The sequence below is a fragment of the Anolis carolinensis genome, unplaced genomic scaffold (genome assembly GCF_035594765.1).
Source record: "Anolis carolinensis isolate JA03-04 unplaced genomic scaffold, rAnoCar3.1.pri scaffold_14, whole genome shotgun sequence".
NCBI classification, from domain to species: Eukaryota; Metazoa; Chordata; class Lepidosauria; order Squamata; family Dactyloidae; genus Anolis; species Anolis carolinensis.
This window is the reverse complement of record NW_026943825.1, coordinates 88,149-107,500: the sequence shown is the minus strand read 5'-3', so window position 1 is coordinate 107,500 and position 19,352 is coordinate 88,149. Positions and strand designations below refer to the sequence as shown.

At 44.0% G+C, this 19,352-nt stretch overlaps 2 protein-coding genes across 3 annotated transcripts in view; one reads left to right on the top strand and one right to left on the bottom strand.

Moving 5' to 3' along the window:
• The window catches only part of cunh11orf68 (chromosome unknown C11orf68 homolog), a 3,414-nt gene extending 459 nt beyond the window's left edge, over positions 1-2,955 (top strand). Inside the window, exon 2 of the mRNA XM_062965496.1 lies at positions 1,613-2,955. Coding sequence (XP_062821566.1) covers positions 1,617-2,357 — 741 coding nt within the window. The 5' untranslated portion in view covers positions 1,613-1,616 and the 3' untranslated portion in view covers positions 2,358-2,955. The remainder of the gene's footprint in view (positions 1-1,612) is intronic.
• Positions 2,956-3,652: 697 nt separating this feature from the next.
• rela (RELA proto-oncogene, NF-kB subunit) lies at positions 3,653-19,276 on the bottom strand. 2 transcript variants are annotated; one of them, XR_010001337.1, is made up of 12 exons: positions 18,921-19,276; positions 14,847-14,879; positions 14,354-14,505; positions 13,090-13,238; positions 11,342-11,433; positions 10,935-11,069; positions 9,488-9,592; positions 8,248-8,460; positions 7,472-7,552; positions 7,213-7,281; positions 4,040-5,639; positions 3,653-3,921 (listed from the first exon to the last, which is right to left on the bottom strand). XR_010001337.1 is itself a non-coding variant. In XM_062965491.1 (11 exons), exons 1-11 carry the CDS (start codon positions 18,973-18,975, stop codon positions 4,981-4,983), a joined length of 1,743 nt encoding a protein of 580 aa, XP_062821561.1. In that variant the 5' UTR covers positions 18,976-19,276; the 3' UTR covers positions 3,653-4,980. The 2 variants fall into 2 exon arrangements, 1 of the variants encoding a protein (XP_062821561.1); XM_062965491.1 differs by having other exon boundaries at positions 3,653-5,639.
• Positions 19,277-19,352: the final 76 nt, after the last annotated feature.

Here is a 19,352-nt window from a genome sequence, read left to right as displayed (position 1 = left end):
GAACTGGGCAAGTGGGGGTTAGATACACACACACATCACATCCAGTAGAGTCTCACTTATCCAACACTCGCTTATCCAACGTTCTGGATTATCCAACGCTTTTTTTGTAGTCAATGTTTTCAATCCATCGTGATATTTTGGTGCTAAATTCGTAAATACCGTAATGATTACATAACATTACTGCGTATTGAACTACAGTAGAGTCTCACTTATTCAAGTCTCACTTATCCAAGATTCTGGATTATCCAACGCATTTTTGTAGTCAATGTTTTCAATATATCGTGATGTTTTGGTGATAAATTCGTAAATACAGCAATTATTACATAGCATTACTGTGTATTGAACTACAGTAGAGTCTCACTTATCCAAGTCTCGCTTATCCAACGTTCTGGATTATCCAAGGCATTTTTTGTAGTCAATGTTTTCAATATATCATGATATTTTGGTGCTAAATTCGTAAATACAGTAATTATTACATAGCATTACTGGGTATTGAACTATAATATAGTCTCACTTATCCAAGTCTCGCTTATCCAACGTTCTGGATTATCCAACGCATTTTTGTAGTCAATGTTTTCAATACATCTTGATGTTTTGGTGATAAATTTGTAAATACAGCAATTATTACATAGCATTACTGCGTATTGAACTACTACTAATTATTATTATTATTATTATTATTATTATTATTATTATTATTATATAAACTTATTATTTTATTATGACACAGCAAACCCAAAATCCCAAGTCGAACACTTCCTAAGTGTCTAGGACTGTGTGATGTATTTTTGGATGATGCTGCAGATCCCAGTCGGGTGGCCTTTTGCAGTTGGCAGATCATGATTTTGTCAATGTCTATTGTTTCCAAATGCCAGCTGAGATCTTTTGGCACAGCACCCAGTGTGCCCATCACCACCGGGACCACCTGCACTGGTTTCTGCCAGAGTCTTTGAAGTTCAATCTTGAGGTCCTGAGAGCGGCTGAGTTTTTCCTGTTGTTTTTCGTCAATGCGACTGTCACCTGGGATGGCAACATCAATGATCCAAACCTTTTTCTTTTCCACAACTGTGATGTCTGGTGTGTTGTGTTCCAGAACTTTGTCAGTCTGGATTCGGAAGTCCCACAGTATCTTTGCGTGCTCATTTTCCAATACTTTTGCAGGTTTGTGATCCCACCAGTTCTTTACTGCTGGGAGGTGGGACTTGAGGCATAAGTTCCCATGAATCATTTGGGCCACAGAGTTGTGCCTCTGTTTGTAGTCTGTCTGTGCAATTTTCTTACAGCAGCTGAGGATATGATCAATGGTTTTGTCGGTTTCCTTGCACTTATTATTATATCTTTTTATTATTATTATTTATTTTATTATTATTATTATGGCACTTATTATTATTATTATTATTATTATTATTATTATTATACCTTTCTGTCTCTCTCTTGCTCCCTCAGTCTCTCTCACAGATCTCTCTGTATTTATGTCATTGTATTCTCCTGCCGGATTCTCTGTGTCTCTGCATTTCTCTCTCTGTCTGTGCAAGCAGGGATATGGATACGGACCCGTTCGGAGCCCACTCGCCTGTTCGGCTCCATGACGTCTCGCTTTGTCTCTTCGCAGAACCATGTCCGGCCCACACGACGAGGAGGCCCGGAAGGAGGCGGCCTTTGCGGCCGAGCACTTGGCGGCCGAGTCCATGGCGGCCGACATGGACCCCTGGGTGGTGTTTGACGCCCGCAAGACCCCGCGGGCCGAGTTCGAGGAGTGGCTGCAGACCTACCAGCCGTCCCGCGTCTCCCGCTTCGGGGACCCCGAGCGCAACGCCGAGCCGGTGGGCTGGATCGCGGTGTACGGGCCCGGCTTCTGCCCGGAGGGGGGGGACGTGGTGGGGCTGCAGGAGGACTGGGAGCGGCTGCAGGGCAGCGGCCGGCACGTCACCTTCGACACGGTGAGGGAGCTGGCCCTCAACCGGCGGGTGCTGACCGGCAAGTGGCTGATGCACCTGGACAGCGGCTTCAAGGTGGACCACGCCTGGCGCGGCATCGCCCGGGCCGCCCTCGAGGGGCGCATCGGGGTGGCCAAGGTCAGCCCCTGCGGCCCCGACCCGGAGCGCAAGCAGGTCATCTGCGTCTACACCGAGGACTTCACCAACGAGGAGCAGGTGCTGCTGGCCGACGCCGTCATCCGGGCCACCGGCGTCAAGTGCCTCCTCTCGTACAAGCCCGACGTCTACACCTACCTGGGCATCTACCGGGACAACCGCTGGCACCTCTGCCCCACCATCTACGAGAGCAAGTTCGACCTGGAGTGCATCCCGCGCCGCTCGCGCATCATCAACAAAGTCAGCAACACCGAAGTGACTTAGCCGCCAGCATGCCGTGCGTATTCACGGTGTATTTGGTCCCCTTAAGCCCGACTTCTTCAGAGACTCTTGCCAATCAAAGGGCTGCTTTTGGGGGAAATGAGCATTTCCAGATTCTCTTAAGGAAACAGCCTTGGGACTTGGCGGAGAGGTACGTCATCACTTTTGTTGACAATTTCAGAATTAAACTCTAAATAGTGTCTATTAGAGCACTTCTCGTTAAGAGTGCACCTCCACACACTTTCCTCCTCTTCTTCTATAGCAGATGCTTTGATACTAAATTATCTTTTGAAGGCTGTAAACATCACTATGGTAGGCTCGGATGCAAAGCCTTACACAAGTGGCCACCTCGGAGGGTCAAAAATACAGTTTCCAGCAACACGTAAATATTCACCATTTAAAACATGTATTTGTTGCACAAAGTATGGTCTTGCCCCACCTGAACTCAGAAAATGTTTTTTGCCCTCTTTATTGTTATTGATCACTTCCAGCCTCACTCCTTTGTTTCTTGGAAAGATAGCTTAATATTTCTGTGCTCTCGAGGTTGTGGGAAGCATCCACCCGGCTGTAAATAGGTCGGCAATAAAAATAGTTTTGCTCATCCGGCGGAATTATCATTATTAGATCAACTTCTTCCAAGCTTTATTGACATGCTTCTAAAAAATCCCAATCTTTAAAAAGTGATACTTCCTCACAGGAACTACTGTATAATCACTAGGCATGTCCGATCGATGGAAAAAGTGTTTCAATTCTCGTTTCTGAAGTAGGGGGCGCTGGCGCTTCGATATAGAAAGTATTTCCGATTTTTTCACCCAAATATTTCAGATATTTCCAAAAATTCGTAATGGCGGACGCGCATGCGCAATCGCAAAAAAAACAAAAAACAAAAAAACCCTCAAAAAACAAAAACAGGCTCTGTTTTTTACAGGCTCTCCCGCCCTCATTTCTTGAGCTATCCTCATCAAATTTGCAAATAAGCTCCCATTCAAGGTAGGTTGTAGAAACAAAATCATTTTTAAAATATTTTTAAAAACATATTTTAAAAAATTTTGGGGGGAGGAAAAAATAACGAAACATGAAGAGACAATTAGAGAATGGGCCAACAATGGTTCGAATTACATTGCTGGTTGCGCTATGAGACAATGTCTCGGAATGCGTATCAAAAAGCGAGAACAATCCGAAATAATTCCGATATACGATTCAAAACGATTTTTTGGACATGTCTAATAATCATGACTTTTAAGGAAGAAGAAAAAAATACTCCCCAGGGTTAAGGGAAAAAATTCAGGGAAGATGAATGAGGCTTCAGGTTTTATTAGGAATGTGCTATAGGAGACAGAGAAGGCAAAGCACAATGTGGCCGGTTTTCAATACAAAAAAAAAAAAAGGAAAGGTTTGCAGTTGGAAGAGAATACAGTTCTGATAGTAACAGTATTAAGTGGTTAAAGCATCTTCAACCCCTCCACGTGCTTTAAAAATGCAGCTGAGTATAAAAAAAAACAAGGCACTGATAAAGGCTGGAGGGTAGCCATGTTTAATCTAGACCAGGCATGGGCAAACTTGGGCCCTCCAGGTGTTTTGGATGCCGGTAGGCTGTTAGGAATTGTGGGACTTGAAGTCCAAAACACCTGGAGGGCCCAAGTTTGCCCATGCCTGGTCTAGACCCTTCCACTGGCACTTGGGACCTATTATCCCCAACTAGCAGGGGACGATGCTGACAGCCCAAAATATCTAGAAAGATTTATTTTAAGTGACAGATATAGAGAAGTTTCTTTTGCCCAGCTGCAGAACTACCTTCGCTGCAGCAGGCTTGGGATGAGTGCAAAGCAACAAACAGGCTGAGCATCCCTTATCCAGAGGGACAAAAATTATCCAAATTATCTGAGACAGAGACACCTTTGCTCTGGGTCAGTTCAGTATATGCCAATTACTTCCGGTGTATAGGAAACATGAACGAGTTTCGGGTCTAGTCTCGGGTGGCACCTGTAAGTTATATTCCGATGGAATTGCAAAAATTCCAAAACCCAACACCCTTCTTGGTCTAAGGACGGCTCAGCCCGTATCGCAGCATCAGGCACGTCCTGTTTTCCGATAACATTTTAAGGCACAAAAAAGGTAGCGGTCTAACCAAAACACAACCGCAAATAACTGTGGTAGCAGTAAAAGAATTGATACAAGGTTCACCCATGGTTGATGTTTCTCAAAGGCATGGGGATCCGCCCAGTCCCCAAAATACTCTCTCTATATGTAAAAGAACTGATGTTTCTCAAAGGCATGGGGATCCGCCCAGTCGCCAAAATACTATCTCTATATGTACATGCAGATGGCTTCAAAAGAGGCAAGGCAGTGGGTTCGAGAAGGCGCAAGGGAAGGGCACCCCTCCCATCACCACCAGGTATTTTCCTTTGGAAGGACACGTTGGGTTAAGGACTTTGGGGTGCCGAACGGTCTCAGGCTTCCGTACGCACACACAGATTGTCAGGTGTCGCAATGACCTACTTTCAGTCGAGTCCACTTCCTCCACGGAAGGTCACGTGAGCCGCCTCATGCCAGGAAGCAGAGGTGCTGCCTTGTCAGTCTAGACCGGAGCAGGAGGCAGTCCCAGGAGGGCGGCTGGCGGATGCGCTTACGAGTTCAGCTGGCTCAGAATCGAGTTCAGGTCCATGTCCACCATGGACGAGAAGCCGTCCTCGCCGGGCAGGGCGCCCAAGAGGCCGTTGATGAAGCTGTTGGTGGCGCTGTTGTTGGCGCTGCCGCCGTTGTTGCCTCCGCCCCCCCCTCCTCCTCCTCCGGCGTCCCCGCCGCCCCCGGGCTCCCCCTCGGCCCTGCGCTGGCTGACCAGGCGGGTGATGGACTCCGGGTAGGTGAGGAGGGTGCCCTGGCCGTCGGGGAGCGCCGTGGCCGCCGCGGGGGCCGGGCCCTCGGTCAGGAGCTGCCGGAACTCGGCCGTGTTGATGCCCTCCAGGCTGGCGTAGGGCACGTCGTCCAGGATCCCGCCCAGCTCCATGGCCCCCGCGTCCCCGCCCTCGAAGTGCAGGTGCAGGAAGGCGTCCGCGATGCTGCTCTCGGCCTCCGCCGCGGGCGGCTGCACCGGCTGGGCCACGCCCAGGCCAGAGAGGTCCTCCAGGTTCACCGTGCTGAAGTTCGCCTGCGCAGCGGCCGGGGCGGGAGCCGGCGGGGCGTGGCCGGGCCCCGCGAAGTAGCCCGGAGGGGGCTGCGCCAGGCTCTGCGACTTCTGGGCCAGCAGCGGGGCCGGTCCTGCTGCGCCCATCATCCCCGGGATGCCTGCCGAGGAACAGAGGAAGCACTGCTTACACCGATTCTGAAACAACTGCATTGGCTACCAACAGAACATTGGATCTCTTACAAGAGGCTGTGGTGCAGGCTGGTAAACAGCGGCTGCCATAAATCACTCTGACCATGAGGTCATGAGTTCGAGGCCAGCCCGCCCATATAGCCCCTGCTCGTTGCTGACCTAGCAACCCGAAAGGTAGTTGCATCTATCAAGTAGGAAATAAGGTGCCACTTATAAAAAGTGGGGAGGCAAGTTTAACTAATTTACAACGTTGGAATGAGGAAGTGCCGTCAGAGTGGATGATGAAGCAGCTGCTCCCCCCTGTGGCCAGAATCGAACATCTCCTCAGGAGAAGGTTAAATGGCCTCTGCGTCTGTCTGTCTCTGTCTCGGTTTGATGTGTTTATGGGCATTGAATGTTTGCCCTATAGGTACATAATGTGATCCGCCCTGAGTCCCCTTCGGGGTGAGAAAGAAGGGCGGAATATAAATACTGCAAATAAATAAATAAATAAATTTAGAGCCCGAAATGGCCAAGGACCATGATATCTTAGGGCCCGCCTCATGCCTTTTTTTCATCAGTGGTCACCTCGATCCTCCCAGGAAAATCTCCTATATGTACCCTGGGGAGGTACGCCTGGAAGCTATTTCTAATTGGAAGCTATTTCTAATTGGAAGCTATTTCTAATTGGAAGCTATTTCTAATTGGAAGCTCCAATCCTGTGGAACTCACTGCCTCCGTATGTTAGAGCAATGTCGGAGTTGCGACCTTTTAGAAAAGCGCTCAAGACTTGGCTGTTTGGTTGTGCGTTTAAGTAAATCAGATCTAATTTGCCAAATAGTCACTGTTGAATGTTTTTATATTGTGGAATGATATTTTAAATTGTAAGTTGCTCAGAGGACTCAGGTGGAGAGCCACTAATTAAGAAATAAAGCGAAGTGAAGAAAAGGGGATACACGGAGCCTTTGGGGTGCTTAAGGCATCCAGTCCTGCTTCCCCATGACTCTGGTGGTTCCCAAATAATGGTAAACTTTATTTATAGACCTCTGTATCTCCCCGAAGGGACTCGGGGCAGTTTCCAACCATTCAATGCCCAAAGAAAACCACACAGTTTACATTGAGACAAAGCACATTAGACAATATAAATGGCCTAATTGTAACTTCATAAACAAAATGATCTATATATATATATAAGGGTAGTGACATTTCAGCATAGGACAAAACAACAAAACTACACGTCCCAGAAACACTAAACCTGGCAGCACAACCCCTCATCCACGCCTCTACGTTCATACAACAAACAGCTCCAGCTACTCCAGGAAACGGCCAGGCTTTGAGACTGCAAGGCTATTCACTGCTATTCCACCTGGCCAACAAAGGATTCCCATAAGCCACAGCAACGCGTGGCCGGGCACAGCTAGTGACAAATAAAATAATTAGGAAAACGACCACCACAGAGGTGTTAACCTTTCCCTATACTAGCCAAAGTTTCCACACACATGTAAGACTTCAATGCTTTCGGGAGAAGTATTCTGGAGGGGAAGAAGTCCAGTGAGTCCTTACCGCTGGTTCCGGGCCGGGCCAAGTTCTGTTTTGGAACAGCGATGCGGCGCCAGGAGCGAGGTTCAGGAGCTGCCAAGACCAAGGAGAGAACGTGGTTCCACTCGAGGGAAATTCCGCCCACGCAAGGCCTCCGGAAGGGAGCGCACGGCACCACGTGGGTCCACGGCAGCGTTGTGGGGACACGGGGACCCCCCAGAGTGCGGGCTCCCACCCCAGCTTTTCCCGGCACGGGGTGGGCTCCACGGAACCCCTCACCTACCTGCAAAGGGAGCCTTCTGCACAAAGGTCTTGAAGGTGCTGAGCGTCCGTTTACGCTTCTCCTCAATCCGATGGGAGTCGCCTGCCAAAGAACGGCTCGTTACTCACTCGCAAGGCCAGTCTCACCTTCCCTCAAGGCCCCAGAGAACGTGGGATGCCATGCCCATCATCCCCAGCAAGCACGGTTAGGGGTGATGGGAATGGCCGCTCAACCTTTTATGCTAAGTCACAGAGACTGTGGCGAAGAACGTTTGCCGATTATTCAAGCCACCCAGTATATCTAAACTCACATTGTTGCTGTTATTGTAATTATTATTATAACTTCTGGCTGCCCTTGCTACACATCCCAAGCCCCGTCGTCATTATAATTATTATTAATATTACTGTAGTTGTAGTTGTTATACCTTCTGGCTGCCTTCGCTACACATCCCAAGCCTCGTCATCATATTATTATTGTTACTGTTGTTGTTATTATACCTTTTAGGTGCCCTTGCTACACATCCCAAGCCTTGTTGTCATTTTGTTGTTGTTGTTGTTATACCTTTTGGGTGCCCTTGCTACACATCCCAAGCCTTGTTGTCATTTTCTTGTTGTTGTTATACTTTCTGGCTGCCCTTGGTTTACATCCCAAGCCCCGTCATCATATTATTATTGTTACTGCTGTTGTTGTTCTACCTTTTGGGTGCCCTTGCTACACATCCCAAGCCCCACCAAGCTTCGCTCCTCCTCTGCAGAAGGAAGGAGGATGGACGTGTCCCCAAAGAAGGCCGTGCCTACCTTCATCGGGCAGGTACCGGAACTCCATGGGGCCGCTGACCTCCTTGTCGGAGGGGCGCCGCAGCTGCATCTGGATGGTGACGGGCTCCCGCAGGGCTTGGTCCAGGTAGGGCGGGGTCTTGAAGACGATGGCCACTTGGCGGTGGACGTCCGCCTGGGAGAAGGAGCCCTTGGCCTCCCAGGAGTCCTTGAAGAAGCGGACCTCAATGTCCTCTGCAAGGGAAGCGGGGAAGCAGGCGGAGAGAGGGCTCAGCCCCACGGCAGGCCCCACGGACAGGCAACGAGAAATCCGCCCCATTTCTTCCCATGTTTGGTGAACCGCGGCCCGAGGCCGAGCGGCAAATGGCACGTGGTACTTGCCAGCCACATGATCCCGGCCCTCGAGGGAGAGGATTCCCATCCCCATGGCCATAAAGAGCTGACCGCCCGGTGCCTTCCGTGACCCTTTGAATCTACGGCCTGAGGCAGCGGCCTGGCTCTGCTCCATGCTAGCCCCTGGATCAGTACAATTGTATAGTGTAATACAATACTCATAATAATACAATAATATATTATATCTATATATATAAAAAGGTAATGAAATTTCGGCCTAGGACAAAACAACAAGACTACACTTCTCAGAAACACTAAACTTGGCAGCACAACCCCTCATCCATGCCTCTAGGTTGATACAACAAAAAGAAAAGAAAAATAAAGTCCTAATTAGAGGGAGAGGAATAATTATTTTTAGCCAATTGCTGCCAGTGCAGACTCAAGGCCCTTCCACACAGCTATATAACTCATTTATAATCTTATATTATCTGCTTTGCACTGGATTATCTTGACTCCACACTGCCATATAATCCACTTCAGTGTGCATTTTATAGAGGTGTAGAAGGGTGTATTTGTGTGTTTTTGTATTTGATATTATTGTATGTTGGTTTTATATCTGTAAGCCGCCCCGAGTCCCTCTGGGGAGATGGTGGCGGGTACAAAAATAAAATAATAATAATAATTATTATTATAAGGGGCCTCATATAATCCAGTTCTAAGCAGATAATACAAGATACTTTATTTCCCATACCACTATACTTTGCCACAGCAACGCGTGGCCGGGCACAGCTAGTTACATATAATATTACTAATAATATTGCAGTATAGCGGTATAGTACAATATGGCAATATATAATGCCAATATTGTGCTATGCTAATAATATAATATAGTGTATGTACGACTCCTTTTTCCAGGACGGGATAATACCTTTCTGCACTTTGTCACAAAGGAGGAAGATCTCGTCTCCCCCCCGGCAGCTCCCCGAATTACGGTTCACCCGGCAGATCTTCAGCTCCGCGGTGTTGGGAGCACCTGTAGAAAGAAAAAGGAACGCGATTGCGATGGGTAATTTAAGAGGAACGAGGCAATGTTGGACTCGTTGCTTTCCAATATAATAATAATTATTATTATTATTATGAATGAGCACGCAAAGTTACTGCGGGACTTCCGAATCCAGACTGACAAAATTCTGAAACACAACACACCAGACGTCACAGTTGTGGAAAAGAATAAAGGTTTGGATCATTGATGTCTCCATCCCAGGTGACAGTCGCATTGACGAAAAACAACAGGAAAAACTCAGCCGCTCTCAGGACCTCAAGATTGAACTTCAAAGACTCTGGCAGAAACCAGTGCAGGTGGTCCCGGTGGTGATGGGCACACTGGGTGCTGTGCCAAAAGATCACAGCCGGCATTTGGAAACAACAGACACTAACAAAATTACGATCTGCCAACTGCAAAAGGCCACCCTGCTGGGATCTGCAGCATCATCCGAAAATACATCACACAGTCCTAGACACTTGGGAAGTGTTCAAATTGTGATTTTGTGAAACGAAACCCAGCATATCTATCTTGTTTACTATGTCATAATAATAATAATAATAATAATAATAATAATAATAATAATAATAATACATCACACAGTCCTAGACACTTGGGAAGTGTTCGACTTGTGGTTTTGTGAAACGAAATCCAGCATATCTATCTTGTTTGCTGTGTCATAATAATAATAATAATAATAATAATAATAATAATAATAATAATAATAATACATCACACAGTCCTAGACACTTGGGAAGTGTTCGACTTGTGATTTTGTGAAACGAAACCCAGCATATCTATCTTGTTTGCTATGTCATAATAATAATAATAATAATAATAATAATAATAATAATAAATACATCACACAGTCCTAGACACTTGGGAAGTGTTCGACTTGTGGTTTTGTGATACGAAATCCAGCATATCTATCTTGTTTGCTGTGTCATAATAAAATAATAACAATAATAATAATAATAATAATAATAATAATAATAATAATAATAATAATACATCACACAGTCCTAGACACTTGGGAAGTGTTTGACTTGTGGTTTTCTGATACGAAATCCAGCATATCTATCTTGTTTGCTGTGTCATAATAAAATAATAATAATGATATTTATATACCACCCTATCTTCTCAAGGGACTCAGGGCGGTTTCCAACATAGCATTGTATGGTTATACAACAATTTACACATAATATGAATAACGAACATAAGTACGCAAAACATACAGATCAAACCAACCACAGAACTAAAACCTAGTAACATATGAGCATAATACAAATAGGGAAAGGCTAGGAGGAGAACGATGGGCTCCGGAGACACTCACGGTTGTCGTAGATGGGCTGCGAGACGACCAGAGGCAGCTGGACCAAGTGCCCGCTGCCCGCGTCCCGGATCCAGACCTGGAAGCAGAGCCGGACCGCATTCAGGTCATAGTCTCCTTTGAGCTCCTCGACAGACACTGAAAAGACCGTGAAAGACAATAATAATAATAATAATAGTAATAATAATAATAATAATTTTATTCTTATACCCGGCCCCATCTCCCCGAAGGGACTTGGGGTGGCTTACATGGGGCCAAGCCCGGTCATCAACAATATAAAACAAGTAATAAAACAAAATAAAACAAGTTAAAAACACATACAAGTCAAAGGAGGGGAACAAAACGAAGGGTCCACATCACACTCCAGGGAATGGGGCGGATCGCGACCAGCTCAGCACTGGTTTCCGTACCATTGAACGGATTGTTGCCGGTTTCGATCCGCTTGGCCACCGCTTTGTCCAGGTCTCGTTTCCGCACGCACTGGATCCCCAGGTTCTGGAAGCTGGATAAAAAGGAGCCAGAAATAAGGTGTGCCTGTAGCTTAGTAGGCCTCAAGTGTGAGGAAGGCCTCAGTGTAAGAGAGAGTGTAGTGTGAGAAGGCCTCGGTGTGAAGGCTGCTGTGTGAAGCTTCTGTGTGAGTTCGTTGTGAGAGGAGGCTCTGTGAAAGCGAAGCTGTTGATCTGTGTGAGAAAGAAGCCCAGCGTGGAAGCAAAGAAGTACAGTAGAGTCTCACTAATCCAAGTCTTACTTATCCAAGTTTCTGGATTATCCAAGCCATTTTTGTAGTCAATGTTTTCAATACATCATGATATTTTGGTGCTAAATTCGTAAACACAGTAATTACTACATAGCATTAATGTGTAATGAACTACTTTTTCTGTCATATTTGTTGTATCACATGATGTTTTGGTGCTTCATTTGTAAAATCATAACCTATTTTGATGTTTAATAGGCTTTTTCTTAATCTCTCCTTATTATCCAACATATTCACTTATCCAACGTTCTGCCGGCCCGTTTATGTTGGATAAGTGAGACTCTACTGTATTACAATATTTATATCCCGCCCTTCTCACCCAAGAGGGGACTCAGGGCGGCCTACAATAAAACGCATATATAAAAATTATACAGTACAATATAAAAGAGTTAAAAAATTATAACTGATAAAAAAACATTATAAAATGTACAGTGTAGATATGTGAGATTAGATTACACATTATAAAATAAAAAACATTATAAAATATAGGTAGGCGTGTTCAGTTCAAAAAAAAACTGGGTCTGTCGACTGAGTTCAGCGTACACGATAATAATTATCATTGTCGAAGAGATAAACAAACACTATAAAGGTTCAAAACATAAAAAGAGATGTGTATATTAGAGCATCTTGCAAAGGCCATAGAAATAGTCAGGCCTCTCTGAGTATAGAGCTATCTTCCTTCTATGTAAAAAGGAAAAGTGAGTACTATAAAGTTTCAAAACATAAGTTGCACTATGTAATTCAGTTTCAACTTATGCAACTTATGTTCAGTTGCAACTTATGTTTTGAAACTTTATAGTATTCGCTTATCCTTTTTACATAGAAGGAAGATAGCTCTATACTCAGAGAGGCCTGACTATTTCTGTGGCCTTTGCAAGATGCTCTAATATACACATCTCTTTTTATGTTTTGAACCTTTATAGTATTCGCTTATCCTTTTTACATAGAAGGAAGATAGCTCTATACTCAGAGAGGCCTGACTATTTCTGTGGCCTTTGCAAGATGCTCTAATATACACATCTCTTTTTATGTTTTGAAACTTTATAGTATTCGCTTATCCTTTTTATATAGAAGGAAGATAGCTCTATACTCAGAGAGGCCTGACTATTTCTGTGGCCTTTGCAAGATGCTCTAATATACACATCTCTTTTTATGTTTTGAACCTTTAACGTGTTTGTTTATCTCTTCGACATTGTCTAGTATAGACATTTGTGTGTATTTATCATAATAATTATCATTGGTGTGTGTGTTTTGGTTCTTTGTATCCCTTTTGGCTACTGGTGCTGATAAGTGGCTCTGCTGTGTGTTTCCGGGGAGGGTCTTTTGTGAACAAGCCCACTCGCCCAACCACTGCTGGAAAGGGCTCCAAGCGAATCCTTGCCCAACCTTCCGGCCTCGGCTCACCTGTGGATGGAGCGTTCTGGGGAGAGCTCGGCCTCGTAGTAGCCCTCTTTGCAGTCTTTTCCCACCAAGTCGTGCGGATGGGGCCGGTACGGCGTCTCTTTGGTCACAAGCGAGATGCGGACTTTCCCTGGACCCACGTAGTTATGGATCTGGGGGGGAGAGAGGCAGGGAGGTGAAAGGCCAGCCCAAACACTCCCCCAAAAGTGGGATTTCCTACCTCGCTGATTGGCCTTTCTAATCTCCCAAAGCTGAACACGATCTGAACTACGCCTGGTAGTAACAGCCAACACTCCTACCCGATTTCCCCTAAAATAAGACATCCCCAGAAAATAAGACCTAGTAGAAGTTTTGCTGAATTGCTAAATATAAGGCCTCCCCCGAAAGTAAGACCTAGCAAAGGTTTTGTTTGGAAGCATGCCAAACAGAACACCAAAGCAGGCAGAATTGGTAAATGTACATATCAGTTGTACATGGGAGTAATGGCAGTAACAAGAAATTCTTGATAGGATTCACAGTTTGTGTGGTTATGTTGGTTTGTGATGACAACTACTGTACAGTATAGAATAAATGTTCATTATAAATGTGAATTCTTCTCCATGGAAAAATAAGACATCCCCTGAAAATAAGGCCTAGAGAATCTTTGGGAGCAAAAATTAATATAAGACACTGTCCTATTTTTGGGGAAACACGGTATTATTTATTTATTTGCAGTATTTATATCCCGCCCTTCTTTCTCACCCCGAAGGGGACTGAGGGCGAATCACATTATACACACATAGGGCAAACATTCAATGCCCATAAACATATAGAACCGAGACAGAGACAGACAGACGCAGAGGCCATTTAACCTTCTCCTGAGGGGATGTTCCATTCTGGCCACAGGGGGGAGCAGCTGCTTCATCATCCACTCTGATGGCACTTCCTCATTCCAACGTCGTAAATTAGTTAAACTTGCCTCCCCACTTTTATAAGTGGTACTTTATTTCCTACTTGATAGATGCAACTATCTTTCGGGTTGCTAGGTCAGCAACAAGCAGGGGCTATTTTTTATTTTAATTGACGGGTGCTCACTCCGCCACGGGCTGGCCTCGAACTCATGACCTCATGGTCAGAGTGATTTATTGCAGCAGGCTGCTCAACAGCCTGCACCACAGCCCGGCCCCGGTAGGATTCTAGGAGTGATGACTGACAGGTAATGATTATTTTTTTGGTTGGGGGGGGGGGGGGGGGGTTTGCGAAGACATGATCTGAAAACAAGGCTGACCTTGATGGTGGGGTGGGTCTTGGTGGTCTCGGTACTCCGCTCTCCCGGGATGGAGCCCGCCAGGCGCCCCTCGCACTGGTAGCGGAAGCGCATGCCGCGCTGCTTGGGCTGCTCCATGATCTCCACGAAGGGGGTGCTGCTGGGAGCGGGGTCTGCGGGTCAAGGCGAAGAACAAAGAGGGGACGTCAGAATCGGTGAGACGTCCCATCCCCGAGCGGCTGCGGTGCTATTCTTAGGGCAGAATCATTACGGATACAGTGTGCATTCCTAACCGGTGATTCACTCTGTTTTCTTTGGACACGCAATAGGAATAAACACTCCTTACATCATTTTTGCTCAAACTGAAAGCCAGGGAGGGGCACGCGTTTGGATGCTGCCCAGATCCTCAACCGCCCTGGAAAGGCACGGCGGGGCCAAGAAAGAAGAGAAGAGGCCTGAAGGACTAGGTAGATCTCCCAGATGGGGATAGCGGGAATTGAAGTGTGCAACTTACCCCAGTTCTGTTGAAAAATCAATGGCAGGAGGTCTGGAGAGAGGAGAAAAAAAACCCAATATTATTTTTATATTATTATAATATAAATTATTAATATAATATTATAATATAATATAATAATATAATAATAATATAATATAATAATATTGTATAATATAACAATACTAGCTGTGCCCGGCCAGGCATTGCTGTGGCGAAGTCTGGTGGTCTGGGAAATAAAGTATTGAGGAATTGGTGGTAGTTAAGGTAAAGGGTAAAGGTTTTATCTTACATTAAGTCCATTATAAATGGGTTGTATAGCTGTGCGGAAGGGCCTTGAGTCTACACTGCCGTATAATCCAGTTAAAATCAGACAATCTGTCTTTTATAGGCAGTGTGGAAGAGGCCTAAGTGAGGCCTAACTCTGCCTGTCCCCTGGGCTGAGTGGGTTGCTAGGAGACCAAGTGGGCGGAGCTTAGCCTTCTAACTGGCAGCAATTGGATAAAAACTATTATTCCTTTCCCTCTAATGAGGACTTTATTTTTCTTTTCTTTTTGTTGTATGAACGTAGAGGCATGGATGAGGGGTTGTGCTGCCAAGTTTAGTGTTTCTGGGATGTGTAGTTTTGTCGTTTTGTCCTAGGCCGAAATTTCATTACTCTTTTATAGATATAGATTTCTCACATTTATATCCCGCCCTTCTCACCCAAAGGGACTCAGGGCGGCTTACAATAGTGGCAACAATTAGATGCCCGTACAAATCAATATAAAAACAGCACATAAAACAGTTAAAACTATTAAAATACATTATGAATGACAAAATATTAGCCTTTCTAGTAAGCAGAAACCTATAAAGCTTGCATTATCAACTTGAATTGGAATGTTCTTCATAGAAGGGAGACCTTCTGCTGCTGGAAAGCGGTCCTTCCTCCAGTCTTTATGGTTCTGAATGTAATGATTTAAAACACACACACACACACACACACACACACACACACACACACATACACACCTGCCAGACCTGCGTTAGCACTAATCGCATTGTATGTGCTCTCTACCCTATAAATCTAATTCATCTCCAAGCTGGCAAGAGACATTCCAGCTAGGTTTTTGACGAAGGGAAGGTTATTACCAAGACGACAACAATGCAAAAAGCACAACACAATTCGGAACCTCTCACATGAGAGTTTTTGAGAACGAAGAGGCACAGAAAAGTTCACTTTCGGCCCCAAAAGAGGAAGTGCGGGAGAGACACGCACTTCCACAGACTGAATGGTGGAGGCTTTTGTTTCTATAGTTTTCAGAACACGGCCTCATGAAAGGAGAAATCCATACAGGGGTGCCAAGGGCTTGGTATTGCAGCAGGTTTAGTTTGGTGGGGAAAAAGGGATATAAATGCAATGTATAAATAAAGTGTCAGATGCAATTGGGGAAGCCATAAATCTCCCTGCATGACCTTTGGCCAGGCTCTCACACTTTTTAGCTTTAGCGCAGGGCAGATACATTTATTATTTGTCTCGTGATCATGGTACCATGTGTTTTGCTATATGGATCTTTTAGTGGTGTGCTCTGATATCTGTATTTTGTTGTATTTATTTTATGTTGATGCATTTTAACTGAGGCCGTGAGGACAATAACAAAGTTACTGGGTTGCTGTGAGTTTTCAGGCTCAATTTTATATTATTATACTATATTATTGTGCCACAATATATAATAATACACTACCAACATATTATACTATTTGTACTAAGTATAAATCATACTATATCATAAGTTGTAGTATATATAATAGATATTAGTAATATTACATGATATTACATGATATTAAATGATATAATAATTACATATTATATATTACAATTATTATATTGCACTATATTATATGTAATGATATGCAATACATTACCTATATATCATACTATATCATAGGTTGTAGTATATATAATGCATATTAATATTTCATATTATATATAATTTTATATTATTATAATTATTGTACTATATTATATGTAATGATATGTAATACACTACCTATATATCATACTATATCATAGGTTGTAGTATATATAATGCATATTAATAATATTACATATAATATATAATTTTATATTATTATAATTATTGTACTATATTATTATGCCACAATATATAATACACTACATACATATTACACTATTTGTATTATATATCATACTATGTCATAAGTTATAGTATATATAATAGATATTAGTAATATTACATGTAATATGCAATATGTAATTATATCATTATAATTATTATATTGTACTATATTATACATAATAATATGTAATACACTACCTATATATTATACTATTCATATTATATATATACCACACTATATCATGTTGTAGTATATACAATACATATTAGCAACATTACATGTAATATATATGTAATTATTATATCATTATAATTATTATATTGTACTATAAGTAATAATATGTAATAAACTACCTATATATTATATTATTCATATTGTATATATAAGATATTAGTAATATTACACGTAATATATAATATATAATTATTATATCATTAGAATTATTATATTGTACTATATTGTACGTAATATGTCATACACTAGCTATATATTATACTATTCATATTATATTATATATCATACTATATAAGTTGTAGTATATATAATACATATTAGCATAATTACATGTAATATATAATATGCTATTATTATATCAATATAATTATAATTATAAAAAGTAAAGACTTGGCTTTGTGAGCAGGCGTTTGATGAGTGAATTATGTTGGCTTCGATTCGGTCCGGATTAAGGTTTATGTACAAGGTTTTGAGGATGGATGGTTTAAGGATTTTATACTGTATGGTTTTTAATGTATTTATTGTATTTTGTTAAATTATCCAATTGTTTTAATTGTTTATGTTTTATCTCCTTGTATTGTATATTGGCATTGAATTTTTTGCCAGATTGTGAGCCGCCCCGAGTCCCTTCGGGTGAGGAGGGCGGGATAGAAATGAGGGAAATAAATAAATAAGTTATTGAACTATATTATGGTACTGGGATATATAATAACACACTCCCAGTATATTGTACTATTCCTGTGCCCGGCCACACGTTGCTGTGGCGAAGTCTGGTGGTATGGGAAATAAAGTATTGAGGAATTGGTGGTACAGTAGAGTCTCACTTATCCAACACTCGCTTATCCAACATTCTGGATTATCCAACGCATTTCTGTAGTCAATGTTTTCAATATATCATGATATTTTGGTGCGAAATTTGTAAATACAGTAATTACTACATAACATTACTGTGTATTGAACTACTTTTTCCTCCAGATTTGTTGTATAACATGATGTTTTGGTGCTTAATTTGTAAAATCATAACCTAATTTGATGTTTAATAGGCTTCTCCTTAATCTCTCCTTATTATCCAACATATTCGCTTATCCAACATTCTGCCGGCCCGTTTATGTTGGATAAGTGAGACTCTACTGTAGTTAAGGTAAAGGTTTTCTCCTGACATTAACTCCAGTTGTGTCCGACTGCACACTGAAGTGGATTATATGGCAGCGTGGAGTCAAGATAATCCAGTTCAAAGCAGATAATATAAGATTATAAATGGGTTCTAGAACTGTGTGGAAGGGCCTTGAGTCTACACTGCCATATAATCCAGTTCAAATTTGATAATCTGTATTTTATAGGCAGTGGGGAAGAGGCCTAACTCTGCCTGTCCCTTGGGCTGAGTGGGTTGCTAGGAGACCAAGTGGGCGGGCCTTAGCATTCTAAATGGCAGCAATTGGATAAAAACAATGATTCCTCTCCCTGTAATTGGGACTTTATTTTTATTTTATTTTTGTTGTATGAACGTAGAGGCACGGATGAGGGGTTGTGCTGCCAAGTTTAGTTTTTCTGGGATGTGTAGTTTTGTTGTTTGGTCCTAGGCCGATATTTCATTACCCTTTTATAGATATAGATAGATATATTGTTGGGGTCTCCTCCGCAGGGTTTTTTAAAGCAGGGGCTGGCCGGCCCTCTGTCGGGAGGGCTTCGAGGGTGTGCTGGTGCCCCGGAGAGCCCTGCCAGGGCGCGCCCCCGACTCACCGTCCATGGCTGCGCTTCCGAACCCGGCCTGGATGTGGGCGAGCGGGTCCGCCATGGCGGAGGCCCGGGGCAGGCCTGAGGCGGGCGCGCGGGCCTCGAGGCCTCGCCAGGCGGCGGAGAAGGGAGCCGAGCCCCCGCGGAGCCCTCCGGGTCGGGGCAAGGCCTCGCCGAAGCCCGGGCTCGCTCGCCTCCGCTGGCCGGAAGCCTGAGGGAGGCGCCGAGACGGGTCCCGCGCATGCGCCGCGCCGCTCCCTCCCTCCTTCCGCAGAGCGACGCGGCCCCGCCCACTGCCGGGAAGGCCCCGCCCACTTCCCCTCGTTGCGCTCTTTATGCCAATCGCGATTAAAAAGGGGCGGGGCTTAGGCAAAACCGGAAAAAGAGCTGTAAGGGACCGAGGAAAAATTCCGAACCCGGGAGGAAAACGAATAACAA